This window comes from Phascolarctos cinereus, unplaced genomic scaffold, assembly GCF_003287225.1.
Source record: "Phascolarctos cinereus isolate Bilbo 61053 unplaced genomic scaffold, phaCin_HiC Scaffold_3;HRSCAF=262, whole genome shotgun sequence".
NCBI lineage: Eukaryota > Metazoa > Chordata > Mammalia > Diprotodontia > Phascolarctidae > Phascolarctos > Phascolarctos cinereus.
The window spans coordinates 9642466-9659598 of NW_027555736.1; the positions used below are offsets into that span (position 1 = coordinate 9642466).

Below are 17133 nucleotides of genomic sequence, written 5' to 3' on the forward strand. Positions count from 1 at the left end.
TAAACAGGGTTTATTGGTACCTTTTGTTTGATATCACAGCCTTTTCCAAATATAACCACCTCACTCCCCAGTGAGCCTTCCCTTCAAACCAAGGCCCCTGAGCAAATCCTGCACATCTCACAGGGTCCTCCCGGCCACCATGCCGTTTTGTTGTCCCTGCGCTGTCAGCCCTCCTTGATTCAGCCCTCATATTGCTCCCGCTCTTCCGTATCTATAGATCTGATCATATTCCCGTGTTTAGTGTATTATTCAAGTACCAAGGTCTGGTACTGCCCTACTCAATAGGAAATAAACATAAAATGCCTATTACGTGGCAGGCACTGTGCTAAGTACAAAAAGACAGTTCCTTATTGTTGTTTGGTCATGTCTGCTCTCCATGACCCTGTTTAGGGTTTTCTTGGCAAAGATGCTCAAGTGGTTTGCCATTTCATTCTCTAGCTCATTTTACAGATGAGGAAACTGAGGCCAACAGGATGAAGTGACTTGCCCACGGTCACACAGCTAGTAAGTGCCTGAGGCCAGATTTGAAGTCAGGTCTTTCTGACAATCCACTGGGCCAGTGAGCTGCCCTCAAAGAGCTTCCAGTCTAGAGGGGGAAGAACGCACATAAAAGGAAGCTAAAGATGAGGGGTGAGGGGTACCCGTGTATCCTGGTGGGACACAAAGCACGAGCTCTCTGAGGAGCAGCTTTTGCCTCTGCCCTCGCTCCCAAGGCTGACTGGATCTGTTGAGAGGATGAGTTTGCTGGGGCTCAGTGGGGAAGCCCAAGAAGTCTGGTGGGAAATGAAGGACATCCCGGGGACATCCCCTCTGCCCACTGCAGGCCCCAGCAGGTAGATGAGATGGGACACCCCCCCTCATACACCTCCTGTCCTCTGGGCACAGGCTGGGGTTTGCCCACTGGACACTGTGGCAGGCATCACAGCCTGTCAGAATCTTAGCTGTTCTCCAGGGCCCCAGGCAAATGCCACCTCTTCCAAGAAGCTCTTCCTGGTTCACCTCCACAGCCCCTCCTTGAAAGTCTTGTCTCCTTCCCCAGACCCAAGAGAACCCTCAGTTCATCCCTCTCCCCTGAATTGGCTGCCATGCTCCCCTTCCCTCTGCGATCCCCTTCAGGCCCGAGGCTTGCGTTCTGGGGGCTGGGCTTCTCCGCTTGTGGGCTAGCTGTTGCCCTGTGTGAGCCCAGGGCTCATGCCTCACTGGCACACACGTAGTAAGGGCCTGCCGAGGGTTCTGTTGTCTGGAGAGGCCCGGCTACACGTGGTGCCCAGTGGTCCTCAGTGACCCACGTCTGCGGTTCGGGGCTTGGGTTTTCCTAACACGGCAGGGCCTGACGTTCTGTCTCCTGTCTCCTCCTCCCTCCAGGTGCCGCAGTGGTGCGCCGAGTATTGTCTCTCTGCGCGGTACCAGCATGGGGGTGTGGTGTGCACACAGGTGCACAAGCAGACCGCCATCCAGCTCGCTCTGCGGGTCGCGGATGAAATGGATGTTGTCCTAGGGCACGAAGTCGGCTACGTCATCCCTTTTGAAAACTGCTGTACCAGTGAAACCATCTTGAGGTTTGCGCCCATCCTGTTTTCTCCTGGGGACCCTGGCCGCAGCCGCCATCATCTGTGCTCTTGGCCTGTCCCAGCCAGCGCTGCAGCAAGGCCGCTGTGGAGCGCACACGCGCATACACACGCCCGCGCGCGCGCACACACACACACGTGCACATACACACACTGGCTCTCTAGGACCCCTTTAAGCCAGGAGAAGAAAGATTTCCCCATGAATCTGTGCCTGCTACCTCCCATTCTCCGGTTGCCACTTTGAAAGCCAGGAGGTGATGGAGTTGGTAGAAAGGCACACAAGGACGTTTCAGCCACAGGCACGAGTGGCCTACGCCATGCCCGCCTCCAAGCAGGCACAAAGTCTGTCCCCATGCACATAATTGCTTCTCTCTAGAGAGGAGCTGCCCGGGAAGAGGCTGCTCAGCCCGGTTTTTTAACGGGGCTTCTGATTGCGGGGTGACCCTCTTCAGGGCTCAGGGATTGGTTTTGGCTAAAATCCCCTCAGTGAATCGCGTTTTGGGAGACGTCAGACTTTGCACTCAGCCAATCAGTTGGGCTGGAGGGAGACCCTCTTTGGGGCCTGGCCTGTGCAGGAGTCCTCAGACAGCTTCCATTCGCTTGGGGGGGACAAGAGGTCTACGTACCACTAAGTACTAGGGAATGGGAGGGGCAGCTCGAGCCACTTGGGGCTGGCTGGGCTGGGCCCCCGTGTGGGGTCCAAGTGCTCCACTGAGGCAGGCCCTGCCCCCACTAAGTATTGTCCTCATTCCTTCTAAGCCACAGGCTTCATTCTCCCAAGTGGGACGGGGGCTCCCTGGAAGTCAGGTGGAGCCTCCGAGTGCCCTGCGTTTGGTCAGGCACCAGACACGGGCCATTAGCATGATTAGGCTAGGGTCATTGACTCAGGGCTGAAAGGGACCTCATGGACTCTCAAGGCCAAGCCCCCTTCTCTTTAGAAACTGAAACCCAGGGAACAGAGGTGGCTTCGGAGCCCAGATCCAGAGGCCATAAAGCTAGTGGGTTTTTGTGCTGCGGTTAGCTGCTCCTGGGGAAAAGCTGACATTTCTGTTGTTCAGATGAGCAGGAAGGGCCTCTAGCTTAGAGGGAATTTTTTTAAACTTTGAAAGGATCTCAGGAAAATGCTCCCCCCCAGGACATGTGGGTGGCCTCAAACTGCCCCCCCGACACACACACACACACACACACACACACACACACACACACACACACACACACACGTCAGAGCTGGACTCTGGTACAGGCCTTCCCATCCCCCTCCCCCCTGCACTCATGTGGAATCAGAACTTCAAGGACGTGAGGGAAAAGATGAGGAGGACCCGGGAGTTCCCCCATCCCACAACACTGCCTTCCTTGTAGCCCAAGCCCCTCGCACCACAATGGGGATGGGTGAAAGGACAGGCAGGCTCAGATGGTGAGGGCTCTTCACTGGGTGCTTAGAGATCATTGGTGCTCCAGGAACCAAGTCACTTTGTTTGGCCTCACGGGTACAGAGCTACCCCTCAAAGTCAGGGAAGAGGGTGGGGAAGTCATGGCCCTTCTCAGTGCCCCAGAGGACCAGCCTGGATTGGAAGAGACAGCTTCCTCACCTGGGAGTCAAGGTCCTGCCCCTCTCCTTTTCCCCAATATTCCCTTTCTTTTAGAATAAATAATTTAAGAATTTAAAATATGACCAAAGCACCCTTGGGGCAAGGGGGCTGATAACCCTGTAAAAGGATTCTATTTTTGTAAACGTGTGATGATCCTCATTAGACAGAGGGAGATGTTGATGGTCTGAATGTGAGTGAGGAAACATTCTGGGCGAGGTGGGGGGCCCAGGCCCTGTTTGCTCCACCTGCAGGCAGCTGGAGCCCCCGGGGCTCTTCCCTGGTGTGGTAGCCTCATTTTCTACCTGTAAACTGACTTTTGGAGCCCCAGGGTAAGATTGCTCAGTATCCTCCCCCAGGGCATCACCAGCCATCCCAGCTTTGTTTCACCTGGACCAGCGGCCTCTTCTCCTCATCCAAGTAATGGAGAACGGAGCAGAGCGTTTGGAGGTTGCCAGCTGTGAATAATTTAAAAGAGTGAAATCAGAAGACAAGCTCAAAGCCTTGATTTGTGTATTAAGAAGCTCAGTGAAATTAAGGACCTCTCAGAGGCAACCACACAACATCTGGCAAAGAAAATTTAAAACCCGTGAAGTGATTTTACTCTTTTACCTGCAAGAAATGGCCAAAGAGGGTTTGTAGGCTTAGAGTCAGGGAAGAAACCTGAGCACTGTGTGGTGTGACTAAGAAGGCTCCACTGAGCCTGGGAGGCCAACTCATGTTATTCTCTGGGCCTCGGTTTCCCCCTCTGTAAAATGAGGGACCATCTTTCAGGGTCCCCTCTGACCCTCTGATCTTAGGAAGGTTACACTCCTGGGACGGATTGAGCAAGGGTTGGGTGAGAGGCCACAGTGAGCCTGGCCAGGCCGGGGCTTCCCCAGCCAGTAACCCTGCAGAGATGGCAGCTGTTCCCATCATGCATCCCATTACCGAGAGGTCCTGAGGAGCTGCTGGTGGCCGGCCAGAAGTGCCCCTGCCTCGGCTCTCTTGGCTTTGGTGTCATTGTCTGAAATGGCCAGGTTTTTCTCATCTTTTAGTTAGTCCTCTGTCGTTGATGACTCTATACAAATTTCAAGAAAGAAAGAAATGTTCAGTTTATAGCTAGGGAGTGGGCCTGGGATTTCTTTGATACAGAGACCTCCCAGGTGAGGAGGCTCTCACCACCAGTGTGAGTCAGCACCATCCTTGCACGGGGGTGGTAAGTCACTTGCCCTGGCAGGCTCAGGCAGTGGTTATGTTTCCAGGCTGGGACTTGAACCCAAGTCCTGCTGGCCTTAGGAGTGGCTGTCTACTGGTTCTACCACATAGCCTTTCTAAAGGTCTCTTAAAGCTTAAAAAACACTGAACGGCAGCGTGTCGAGAGCCCACAGACAGGGGTTTAGGAGGCCATCCAGGTGTAGACTGTGAGCATGGTTTACCCAGCAAACCCAGGGAGCTAGAAGGAGGTAAATTTGGGAGCAGAAATCAGTAACCTGAATTCTCGGGTTAAAAGGACACTACTTCCCACACAGGCGTTGCATTCTCCAGCAGGGGCCAAGGATCAGAAATGGTTTGGACAAACCCTAGTCGATACATCCTTAACTGGTTATTCAGTGAAATGAGGCTTGTGTTTGCACAGGCTGGGGCTCCTAGCGGGCCGTAGAGACGTGATCACTGTTTGGCTAATGGCCAGAGTGGGCTGGGGCGGCCCCGCCAGAGAGGGGGCACCGAGCAGCCCTACCAGGACACTTCTCAGGTGACTTTCTTAATAAGCAAACCCCTGAAGTGCAGAACCTCTCGTTAACACAGGGAGGGAAAGATTAGCTGACAAGATGACTTGGACTTTGAGCCTTCCTAAGGAGCCCTCAGGGGGAAGGACGTCAAGGCCAGAGGGGGCCCTAGGTTTGGAGGGACTTAGCAGGTAGATGAATATGGACACCTGCCTGTTTATAGGGTTGGCTAACATGCTGCACGTATGAGAAGTGTGCTCACCCGTGTTTCCTCTGCCCAGGTACTGCACTGATGAGATCTTGCAGAGAGAAATGATGTCCGTTCCTTTTCTGGGTTGCTACGGGGTCATCATCCTGGATGACGTGCATGAAAGAAGCATCTCGACAGACGTGTTACTTGGCCTTTTAAAAGACGTTTTACTGGCAAGGCCTGAGCTGAAGCTTGTGATCCTCACCTCTCCTCCCCTAGTCGGCAAGCTCAGCTCTTACTATGGGAATGTGCCTCACATTGAAGTGAGAAACGGCTTCCCCGTGGAGGTGGTGCACCTGTGTGTGGCTCCTGAAGACCACCTGGCGTCTGTCATTCAGCTTATCTTTGAGATCCATCATACTGGAGAGAAGGGTGACATCGCGGCCTTTTTGGCCTGTGAGCAAGTAAGTGATGCTTAGCCACAAGAGGGCAGGAATGTGGGAACACCCTCGGGTTGGGGCCGGCCCTCTGGCCAGGAGGTCCCCTCTAATAACAACATGAATGAATGCGCCACACCCCTTTTCTGTAGCTTAAAGAGAAGCTTAACGACATCCCGAGCTGGCACAACATGGTCTGAGCTCTCTCTGCCAACCCAGAGTTGGGGGGCAGAGGAGGGTTGGGAAGAAATCGGTGAAAATGAGCCCAAGCTTGAGGTGCTAGAGGCGTGTCCTGAGCAAACCAGAGCATCTTGACCATCTGTCAGAAGCCTTTCCCTTCCTGCAGACTTCTGGTGGAGTCTGCAGTGGAAACATCCGTGACTTGGTGCTATGAGCATTCGTGGTCTAGAGCACTTTTACAGGATTTAGGCTTTCCTTCTTCTCTTTGGACAACCACGGACACCAAAAGCAGCCGTCTTGTAGGTTAGAGGACGCTCACCCGGATGCATGTGAAGTGCCCCAGCCTTTGTGGCTTTCTGCTGTTAGATACTCAGGAAGATGAGGAGGTGGGCCTCGGCCTGGGCTGTAAGGAAGCAGGGCAGAGCCAGCTTGCATCGTCTCTAGGTGGAATGAACACCCTTCCCTGGTACCCAGTAAGAAGCATGACTGATAGAGACAGATGAGTGAAGTTCTAAGCCACTGACTGATCACAGAGCAGCCCGTGGCACCACCCGCAGAGGGCCACGTGGATAGAGCGTAGTGCCAGGAGCCAGGCCCCTCCACGCTGCCATCACTGTGGAGTGACCCAAGCGGTCAGTGCCCTGGCCAGCCTCATTCCTTGTTGGAGTCCTGTATGTTGCTGAGCAGATCAGAGTGCCACAAGAATGTACTCAGAGGTCCATGGTGGGTAGATTAAGAATTCTTTGTAATTGGGAAGGCAGCATGGGGCGGGGGCTCACCTGCATTCTGAACAGTGCCCTGGAGGGAAATTATTGCCCCAGGTAGGCAGCTTCCCCTTTTCACGAAGAAGTCCCACCACATTTCTGTGCAGACATTCTTTCCATCTTTTTCCAACCTCAGAAACTGGGGCATAGTGGATAGACAGCTGGGCCTAAAGTTGGGAAAACCTGAGTCAAATGCAGCCTCAGACACTTCCTAGCTGTGGGAGCCTAGACGAGTCACTTAACCTCTGTCTTCCTCAGTCTCCTCATCTGTAAAATGGGGATAACGACAGCACCTACTTCCCAAGGGTTATTATGAAGATCAAGTGAGATCATACATGTAAAGCACAGTGCCCGGCACTTTACAAATGTTGGCTGTTATTACTAAGTATCTACTCTGTGCCAAGCACAGAGCTGAGCACTGGAGCCCTTAGCTGCCTTCCTGAAAATGCAGTGGCTGTCCTGATTCCTACCTGAGCGTAAGAATTAATACTTAGCAACAGTAATAACAGAGGCAGCTGGGCGCCCAGTGGACAGTATTGAATTCGAGTCAGGAATATCTTGAGTTCATATCTGCCTTCAAAATCATCTAATCTCTCACAACCTCAGTTTCCTCATCTGTAAATTGGGGGTAAGAAGAGCTTATCATAATAGACCTCTACTTCCCAAGGTCGTTGTGAGGATCAAATGAATTATGTGGAAAGCACTTGGCAAACTTGAAAGCCCTTTTGAAGGGCTAGCCACTGTTGCTGCTGTTGTTAAAACATCATAGCCCTGGCATTTCTGTAGCACCCTAAATAAGTCACCTTATTTGACCCTCATAGCACCTTAGCTAGGGAGGTGCTAGAGGTAGTATTCCCATTTTACAGATGAGGAAACTGGAGCTGTAGGTCATACTGGGTTTGTAGCTGGGACCTGGGTTTGAGTTGTGGCTCTGCCACTTATCACTCTATCACTCTGAGTCAGTCTGTCCCCATCTCTGGGCCTGGGAGTGAGTTGCATTAGATGATGGTCTCAGCCTAAACCTGCTTATCCCCAAGGAGGAAGAGGCAAACTGGAAAGAAAGGCAGGGATGGAGCCGAGAGGGCTGCCCTCCTCTGACAGCTTTGGACAGAGCCTTTGCTGGAGGAAACAAGGAGCCTCCAGGAGTGGGCACTTTGCTGACTTCCTTAAGGAGAGGAATGAAAATCTTACCTTTTGAGGAACATCTTTTCCTTTTGATGTTTAAAGAACTCGCGGCTTAGGAGCAAGATTCTTTGTTACTAGGAAGTTCTGTCTGTTTTGTGTTTTTCACGATTGTCTAATTTCTTGCACAGAAGTCACTTTTATTGCTTCACAAAATGTAGTTGACATTGAGACATTTCCAAAAAGAAGCCATCCTATCTCATCGAGTAGCACAAGTTATAAAAAGCACCGAGCACTTTTCTGCGTGCCTTACTGCATTTGGGGCATTTTCCTACCTAACTAGGCCAGCAGAGTCCTTTCCAAAGTGACCCAGATAGAGCACCTGCTTCTTAAAGAACATGTGGGACAGAAATTCGAGAGGCCATCCCATGATTCTCAGTCCTCCTGTCTTCATAGGACCCCGACGTCTTGGGATGCAGAAGGGAAGACTGCCTTTCCCTTGAGATGGCAGAGTGGTGGCCATGAGGGCCCAGACCAGTTGGCTCAGAAGAAGCCCACAAGGCCATCAGGGTGTGCCCCCCATGGGGCCCTCTTTGGACTGGAGAAGATAATGCCATTTAGTTTGCCGGCCTCAGCCAAACCTGCCATCAGAAGTGGTTTCCCTTTCTCGGCCCTTTTTTCAGAGGCGATAGATACACCCGAGCGGCGCAGCCACAAGCGTTCTCTTCCGTCTATGCTGGATGCTGTTGTATTATTGTTTCACTTAATTAAAAGAAATACTCGAGTCACGATTTGTGAATTGAACGGATTTTTTTGCTCATGGATTGTTTTACTTTTGACTCTAGGAAATTGAAAAAGTGCATGAAATTGTCTGTCAAGAAGGCTCTAACTTGAACCCAGATCTTGGGGAGTTGATTGTCGTCCCTTTATATCCAAAAGAAAAATGCCTCCTGTTCAAGCCAAATGAAGACACAGAAAAGAGAAGCCAAGTTTACCAAAGAAAAGTGGTATTAACGACCAGCTCGGGAGAGTCCCTGCTCTGGGGCAGCCCGGTCCGGTTTGTGATTGACATGGGGCTGGAGAGGAGAAAGGTGAGTTTATGCCTGGGTCCGGGGATGGAGCCTGCGGGAGAGAGGCAGGAAGGTCAGGCCCCGCGGGAAACTAAAGGTCCCATTCTGTAACTGGGGGCAGGTCACCGGCTGGGCCTTCTTTGTGGCATGTGACATGTCCCCATTCAGCAAACCGTGACCAGCTTCTTCTTGCCGGGCGCCTTTGCCTCGGCTAACGTGCTGGGTCACCGGATGTGTTCCCCACTTCCCAAGCGGCTCCATCTTCAGTTGCAGCTCCTTCGGTGATGTCATCAGCGTCTTCCCCAAAGGTGTTAGCCCCCCCCGACCTCTGCCCTTCGTCATGTCATGGCTGGCATCCCCTTCTTGCCTTAGCCTTTCATTTCTCCCCAGTGCCCTTAATGAAAAAAAGCTAGGGCCCCCAGGTCCCCACCGAGCCTGCCGGAACTGGGGCTGGGGCCACCTGCGTGGCAGCAAGCTGGAGACGTGGGGAGTGTTGTGAGAGGAATAGCATCTCTCCTCGCTCCAGACAACTGATATTTGATGATGCAAACCTTTATTAAGCACTTACTGTGTGCCAGCCACAGAGTCCCTCCAGAGCACCTGACAGGGCTCCTCACTTGACCCAGCCTAAAATAATGTGACTCTCTGGGCTCTCCTAAAATCAGTCTGGATTAGTCCTGATTGAATAAATCCTTGGCTCAGGAAAGAAAAAGAAAGGACAACAGCTCAGAGATAGAACTTTGTGCCTAAAATAGCCCCCCTTCAGACTCATGGCTTGGTGCCATCATTGTCAGATTGGGATAAGTCACTCCCAGGTGAGGAGAGTCCCTCTCCCAGTGCAGATTGGCATGTTCTCTGCACCTGAGGGTCTTAGGGAGTTGCCTAAGAGGTTCACAGACTGCCTCTGCACGTGAGAATGTTGTGAAAAGTCCCTGGAACATCTTTCTGCCGTGGCTTGGCTACAAAATCCTCTGCAGTCAAGGCCGACTCGGCCAGAGGCCTGCTCCTGCTCCTGCTCCTGCTCCTGCTCCTCCTCTGTGTCCCGTGGGAGGATCTGCTCCTGACTCCCCCAGGGGCGAGGAAGGAGAGCTGCGAAGGGCCAGAGCCTCCTGCCAGGGCCCAGCATGGGCCTTCAGGACCATTGATCTAAGGGCTTGCCTCGAGTCCAGTAGAAGTGACTGGTTAGTAGCTGTGGCTCAGAAAAGTGCCCCTCGAGGCCTGCTCCCCCTCGCCTTAGCTGATGCTCAAGGTGCCGTTTCCCCTTCTTAGATCTACAGGCCTAGAATCAGAGCCAGCTCCCTCGTCCTGCAGCCCATCAGCAGGAACCAGGCCGACATCCGCAAGCAGATCCCAGGCGCGTCCTCCTCAGGTAGCCAGGGGCCCTGGAGCCGGGGACACGAGAGCTCATGGCGGGAGGCCAGCAGAGGCAGCAGAGGCATCTTCTCTGATTTCTTCCAGGCAAACTGTTCCGTCTGTACTCTGAAGAGTTTGTCTGCAGGGACATGAAGCCGCTGAAGGCGCCGGAATTACAAGAGGCCAACCTGACGAGCCTGGTCCTTTTCCTGAAGCGGATCGATATTGCGGGCTTGAGCCACTGTGACTTCCTGAGCAGACCAGGTAGTGTGCTGAATGTGTCAGTGCTGGTAAGGTGCCCAGCGCAGCCTGGCCACGCATTCGTCTTTCTGTCTGGCTGCCTGTGTTTTGTATCCTGCCTGCTGTTGTCTTTAGTTGAGGGAATAACCTGACCGTGGTGCGCTGTCTGCCTTGGGGACACGGCAAGGGGGCAAGGGAGAAATCCTGCCATCGGTCCTCAGGACCAAAGAGGGCGAATCCCCAGTGGGGAGAGCCGGAGGAGATGGTGGGGTCTGACCTGAGTGCTGAGGAAGCCCTGCGGCACTGTTACACCCTCTCTTATGGGCCAGCTCAAACTTTATGCAACGGGGTGAAGATTTGGTGACGAGCATGGGCAGAATTTCTGCCTTCCTGAGGGTCCTTCCAGAAATGCTCATGACCCTCCTGGGCACTGTACCTGCTCGCAGTGGGGCATCACCTCTCCGGGGCTGGCTTCCTGACTGAAAACCACCAGAATTCCCAAGAAAAGGTCTGTGGGGAGAGCCAAGGCAGGCGGCCTGCCCCTCTAGAGCCTGGGAGCTCATCCCACAGAGTGTGTATGCCTCTTTGAGTCAGGTTGCACACAGAGTGGGTGTTGATGCTAACCTCTGTCTCCTCAAGTGACTGCCCTGCCAGCAACCACTGATTTAGTAGAGAGAGTGACTGGCTTCAGAAAGTGTCTGAAGGACCCTCCAGCTCAGGCAGCAGGGCCACTGGGTACGAGGATGTACTTGCGCGGCCCCAGGGAAGGTCTGGCTCCAGAGAAGACTGGAGCTCACGGGGCTTCTCCGGCTGGGCTGACGAGGATGCTCACACGGGGCCTGCTCTCCGACCGCCCCCTTTACTGTACAGATCTGCCCCAGACCCATCAGCCAGAAGTCCACTGTTGGCACCCGGAGCGGCTGTGCCTGCTGGGTCTTGTTTCGTCCTAACTTCTGCTTCATTTGAAAGGAGATTCACCCCTTAGATTAGCCAAGGGGCTAAGTCATGAAGTGGTGAGCACTTAGTCAGAATCCCTCCTGCTGGCTGAGTGTCATGATGGTGGTTTACGAAGCACTCTGTCTATGAGCAGCCTGTGGGATGCACGCTGCCCCCAGTCTGATCACCCGACAGTGACTGACATGCTTTTTGGGGGGTGGGGAGGGGCAGGGTGGCCCTGGGATTCCCTCCTTCCGTCGCTCCATCTGTGAGCCGACGGGACGTGTTAGAGTGAGCGGTGTTCCTAGGGAGCTGTCTCCTGCCCCACCAGCCCAGACCATCTCCAGTGGGTCTCTGCGGGTGCGGTGAGGCAGCTGAGGTCAGGTTCATTGCATCGCCCAGTCTTGGTCCTGGAGAACAAATAATAACACACTTCCTTCTTCCGGGACAGACACTGGGCACTCCAAGGGGCGAAGGGCATGCGTGTGGGTGGGCACAAGCCATTGGATGTCTTAGCATGGCTTTGTTTAATTTTGTGTGTTTTGGTAACAAGAAAGAGTTTGGAGGGGAGTGACTTTTGAAAGATGGCTGCTTCATTAAAAAGGCAAGTGTTACCTAGCCTCCAAATGAAAACACACAGCATAAATATAGGCAGAGGATGTGAATTTAATGCAAAACCATGCATTTTATGCCCTTTTGCTACTTTATTTTTTTTTATTTTGAACTTTTTTTTCTGGCAACTAACAGTGATTGGCATATGTGTCTTGTTCTAGAGCTGGAGTCCTTCCCTCGACATTGATTTTTTTTTTTTTTGGCTAAGCAATGGGGTTAAGTGATTTGCCCAGGGTCACACAGCTAGTAAGTGTTATGTGTCTGAGGCTGGATTTGAACTCAGGTCCTCCTGAATCTAGGGCCGGTGCTCTATCCACTATGCCATCTAGCTGCCCCTAGAAGTTGATTTTTAAAAAAAAATTTGTTCTTTGATCATTACATTTCAGCACAGTTTTTCCTTTGTAATCCAATATGCTTTGTTTTATGCATTTAAAACTATTCTTCTGAGAAGGGGCTGATAAGATTCACCAGGGGACCAGGCTACAAAGTAAAGAACCCTGGGCTAGAGAGTACTTCTGGATAGGCTTTGGAGCACGCTGTCCTTGGTGAGAAGAGGATCTGCTGAGAGGTGTGGAGGAGAGGCTAGGCAGGGAGTGTCCTTCTGGAGGACAGGGACGGAGCTGTTGCTGCGTGGGAGCCTGGGGCTGGCCCAAGGACATCAAAAACTGCCCCTGACCCTGCAGAGAAAAAGGCAGAAGGGCAGGCAGATGGTCTTCCAGACTTGGAGTTGGAAGGGGCCTACGAGGCCTTCTGGCCCAAGAGGAGAGACCACCCCCCTTAAAGTGAGGCGACTTGCCTGGGATCGCGCCGTGGGGTAGTGACAGGTTAGGATTTAAATCCTGCTGTTCTGGCTCGGGTCTGGGGCTCCTCCACTGCCTCATGCACTGACTGTTCCTAGGGACACTGGAAGCCTTCCTCACCCCTTAGAGCACACAAGCACGTTCTTGTATATATCAGGTGTGTGAACAAGGATGCACATCTCAAGACATCATGCTGTATGTCCCATGAATAGGCCCAAAGGAACCCAACGTGTGTTTCCTGCTCTCCTCTCCTCTCCTGGAGGCCAGCTGGCTCACCTCCTACAGAATTGCCCTGCCTGGCTCTGCAGGACTCCCAGGTGAGAAAAGCATGGAGGCCTTGACTGCCACCTCCAGGTGTCGTGGCTGCTGCAATAGAGAACCGTCTGCTCCGTGTAGGGACTGACTTTTGGGCCTCAGCTTCCCTGACTTGATAAGAGCAAGTATGTAGCAGGCAGTGGACTGCCTCCTGGTTCTGATGTTTTGGTGGTAATGATTTACTCCCCAGCATTCCCCAGAAGAAACCATGATAGCCAGAAATGGTCCTGGGAGACTGGGCTCTGTCACCAGGCATCTGCCTAGCCTGGAGCATCCAGGGAGACATCGTGGGAAAAGAGCCTCGCAGAGACTAGCAGCCAGTGCTGGCCCTGCTGCAGGGGAAGCAACTCATGTCTCTGGGCCGGGGACACAGGAATGACGCGATCCTCCAGGCGTCGCAGATGCTGATGAGTCACAGCCGAGGAACCCGGCACCCTCCTCTGCCACCATGTGTGGACCTCTCTCCTTGGGCAGGACCCTGCTGAGAGCAGAATGGTGGACATGCTGTGTGTGCCCCAGAGGAGCGGAGGATTTGGGAACGTGGTGGGAAGATAAGGGTGAAGGTGGAGGTGCCCCCTGACCTCTAGAACCATCAAGGCCTTGGAGCAGGAGGGCATCTCAGGGGTTCTTCTGTCATCTACACTTTGAGAAAAGAACACAGGTGAGGGGTCTTACCAGGAAGGCTGCATGGATGCATCGCCTGGCCCGGAGGCCAGCAGCTATAATCATCGCCCATCATTTTCACCATCCAAGAATTCATAAAGCGGTCATTCATTTGATCTTCATAGCAGAGCATGTATTCCCATTTTACAGATGAGGAAGATGGAGGCTTAGATAGGCCACTGGTCCCTCGTCACACAGCTCAGAAGCGGCGGGGCCAGGGCTTGTTCCAGGTCGCTGACTCCCAGCCCGTCTCTATTCTGCCCATTCTGACCTTGAGGGCAGCAATGTAGAGGGAGGATGCGTTATGTTGTGGGTGCTGGGCTTGAGCTGTCACCGTGACACTCCTCAGGCAGCGTCCTCTTTGGCCACTCAGTGGCAGTGTTCAGTGCTGGTGATCACCCCCGTCGGCATCTGTGAAATCATGCTCTCTGTCCTGCTCTTACACTAACTTGACACAACTGTTCTCTCCATTTCTCTGTGTCTCCATCTCTTTCTCTCTCTCTGTCCTTTTCCTTTTTCTCTCTCTTGTTCTACTTCCTTTCCTCCCTTCCTTTCCATTCCCACTGCCCCAATTGAAAAAATCATGACCAAAGTCCTGAGGAAATAACCTAAAACGCTTACAGCCAATAGAGCCTCAGAGAGGTTGGCTTTTTGTCATCTGGCTGGCCCAGACGCCCGGGCATACTAGATAGACTTCCATCCTCCCACAGAAATCCGTCTGACCGCCCCACGTACTGCAGAGATGGGACATCCCTCTTCCAGGAGGTGGCCCGCCACCTGTCTCCTGGACCCATCTCTTGACTGCAGGGATCCATAGCAATGCTTGCGTGACCAGAGGCAGGGGCCTCCCTAACCACCTCCACAAGGTTTGAGGACAGACAGCAAGGACGCCCGCCATTGCCTCCAAGACTAAAAAGCAGGCCACCAGTCGCCACATCGTGGCCTGGTCAGTCTCATTTTCCTTGTAAAATTCATCTTGTGCTTCACTCCAGCTGGCATTGGCTGCCACGAGATTGCAGCAGATAACCAGGGGAGCCGGATTGTGAGGGGAATAGCTTTGTGGGGCTTTGTCTGCAAGTTGTACTCACACAACCATTTATGCTGTGCTGGAGGAAAATGCTGTGGATTAATTCTATCTCATCATTTTGCAAGCAAAAACCAGGTCATGCTTGCAGCTGCTGCATTTAATTCAAGTTATAATTGAAATAAGCAAATGCAGCAAACTTGTTACCCTTTTCAGGATTTGTGAACCATAGGAAAATGGATTTGGCATAACTGGGCCAAAGGCCATTAATTGAATTCATACGAATCCAGGATAGGGACATCTTTGTTTTTATCCACTAATCAGGGTCTTTTAGAGTCCTCTGTAACAGAATGAAAAATGTGATTTGTGGGACTACCAGAGGACTCTGTCTGCTCATTTAGAAGCCACTGGATAGCCCGGATTTAGCTTTTGAGCATACAGAGTGCGTCCAAGTTATACAAGGAGTGCTAATCAACAGCACAGGGTGGGGAAGCGACCAGCTGCTTGTGCCTGGCCCTGCGTTCATTGGGCCTCACATCCCATGGAGGAAGGATAGTTAAGTGACAGGAAGGGTCTGAAGGAGCAGGCTAGAAGAAGACTGGAAAAGCCATAAGGTATCGCCTTCCACGTGGGAAGCCCGGAGCTGACCCATCTTCATTCACGGTCAGGCAAAAAACATTTATTAAGCACCAACTGCGTGCCAGGCCCTGTGCTAGTGTGTGATGATACGGACAGAGGAAATAGCTGCTGTGCCTTCTCTTAGGGCAGCCAACGTGACTGTGGACATGCACGCACACGGACATACACACGCTCACAGACTAAAGACACGGTCTTGGCAAAAACGAGGCTGCTGAAAGGCTTCCCGTCACAAGCGTCAAGACCGCAGGTGGCCGGAGTTGTAGCACAAGGACCAGTGAGGCAGGGCCAAAGAAGGCATGAAGGGAGCAATCTGCGAGGCTGAAAAGGTAGATTGGGTCCGGCTCACAAAGAGCAGACGTGCCAGGCAGTTGGGGAGCCACTGGGGTTGATGTAGCAGAGCAGTGATGTGTTCAGCACAGCTGTGAGTCTGCAGTGAGAGAGCTGGGTAGAACTGGCAGTTACACATAAATGGAGGTGATGTCAGTGCCCTAGCCTGCCTCAGTTTCCCCCTCTGTGAAATGCACTAGGTGGCCTCTAAGTTCCCTCCAGCTCTCAGATCTGGGACCCTGTGTGGCCCTATAATAATGCATGTATTTTCAACAATCAAACCTAGGAAAAAGATTTTCACCCGGCCTTTGGGAGGGACGGGAGAGACCTGAGTCATGAAGCAACAGCATTAAAGTCAGACTTTTGGTATTTCTGAAATAAGATCTTTGAAGCCTCCCAAAGGCTTCTGTTTGTGGAAGAACTTCCCTGATGCCGAGCTTTTGGGCACCTTTGTGACATACAAAGCCCTGTCCTCAGTTAGCCCACTGTGGCGTCTTTAAAACATAGATGTGTAGTTGTATGAATGTAGAATTTTGCAGACCCTCTTGCTTGAATCTGTTTATTAATTTGTTCTGACTTAGTTTGCTCAACCTTAATTGAAGGAAGCATGAGATAATGAAACTGTTGACCAGGCCCATGTGACCTGTATGGACCAAGAAGCCAGCGAGATTGTGATGTGTTAAAAAAGAATCCCTTCTCTGTCTGTGATGCAACATTCTCTATAGTCTTGTCAGAAACTCCAGTCTTGAGGGGCAGCTAGGTGGCGCGGTGGGTAGAGCTCTGGCCTTGGAGTCGGGAGGACATGAATTCAAATCCGGCCTCAGACACATAACACTGACTAGCTGTGTGACCCTGCGCGAGTCACTTAACCCCGATTGCCTCACCAAAAGAAAGTCGATAAATGATAAAAACTCCAGTCTTGGCTCAGGGTTGTTCTACCTCCTGAACCCATGCTTAAGCGTAATAAAGCCGAGGTTTTTATCTCTGTGAGTCTTGCATTGTGATAGATTTATTCAGTAGCAGCGGCCTAGGATAGGATCTCAGAAAGAAGCTGTTTCTTCCATAATACATGTAAAGACCTGGAGGAAGGTCACACAGCCAGGCCGGCAATCTGTGCTGGACTTGAGGTTCCATTGCTGGCTTCCCCAGACAAAAACATGGAAGCTGTGGAAGGAAAGAGCTGGTAGAGAAATAACGTGAGGGCTTTGTGGCTCCATGGGACAGTGGCCTCCAGCCCTCAGGGCAAACCTGGTGCGCTGCTGACTGAGAAGCCCTCCACTTCCGGGCAGCCCTTGAGCAGGCTTCCAGGGGAGGCCTCAGACTGCCCCCCAGCTTGGACATCCTGGCTCGGTGCCCACTGGTTTTCGTTTAAGGAGAAATATCACCTGGAATCTTTAGTGAATCTCTGCAAGGTTTAAAGAGCTGATTTTATGGGCTGGCTTTGGAAGGAGGCTTAAATGTGAGCATGCAAGGTGAGAAATTTCTCTTTTTTCCTCCCTCCCTGTGATGGTGCGTTTCCCAGGATAACCTCCATTTGTTACCCAGTGAAACAGCCCCCAGTGCTGACTCTTGCCTGTGGTCTCACGAGGGAAGTCCCA

At 52.4% G+C, this 17133-nt stretch overlaps 1 protein-coding gene across 3 annotated transcripts in view; it reads left to right on the forward strand.

Annotated features, from left to right (window-relative positions):
• DHX32 (DEAH-box helicase 32 (putative)) overlaps positions 1-17133 on the forward strand; it is a 64737-nt gene that overhangs the window by 35908 nt on the left and 11696 nt on the right. For all 3 annotated transcript variants that reach the window (XM_078150691.1, XM_020973645.2, XM_020973647.2), the window contains 5 exons: positions 1366-1559; positions 5145-5517; positions 8402-8647; positions 9896-9995; positions 10085-10243. In XM_078150691.1, coding sequence (XP_078006817.1) covers positions 1366-1559; positions 5145-5517; positions 8402-8647; positions 9896-9995; positions 10085-10243 — 1072 coding nt within the window. The remainder of the gene's footprint in view (positions 1-1365; positions 1560-5144; positions 5518-8401; positions 8648-9895; positions 9996-10084; positions 10244-17133) is intronic.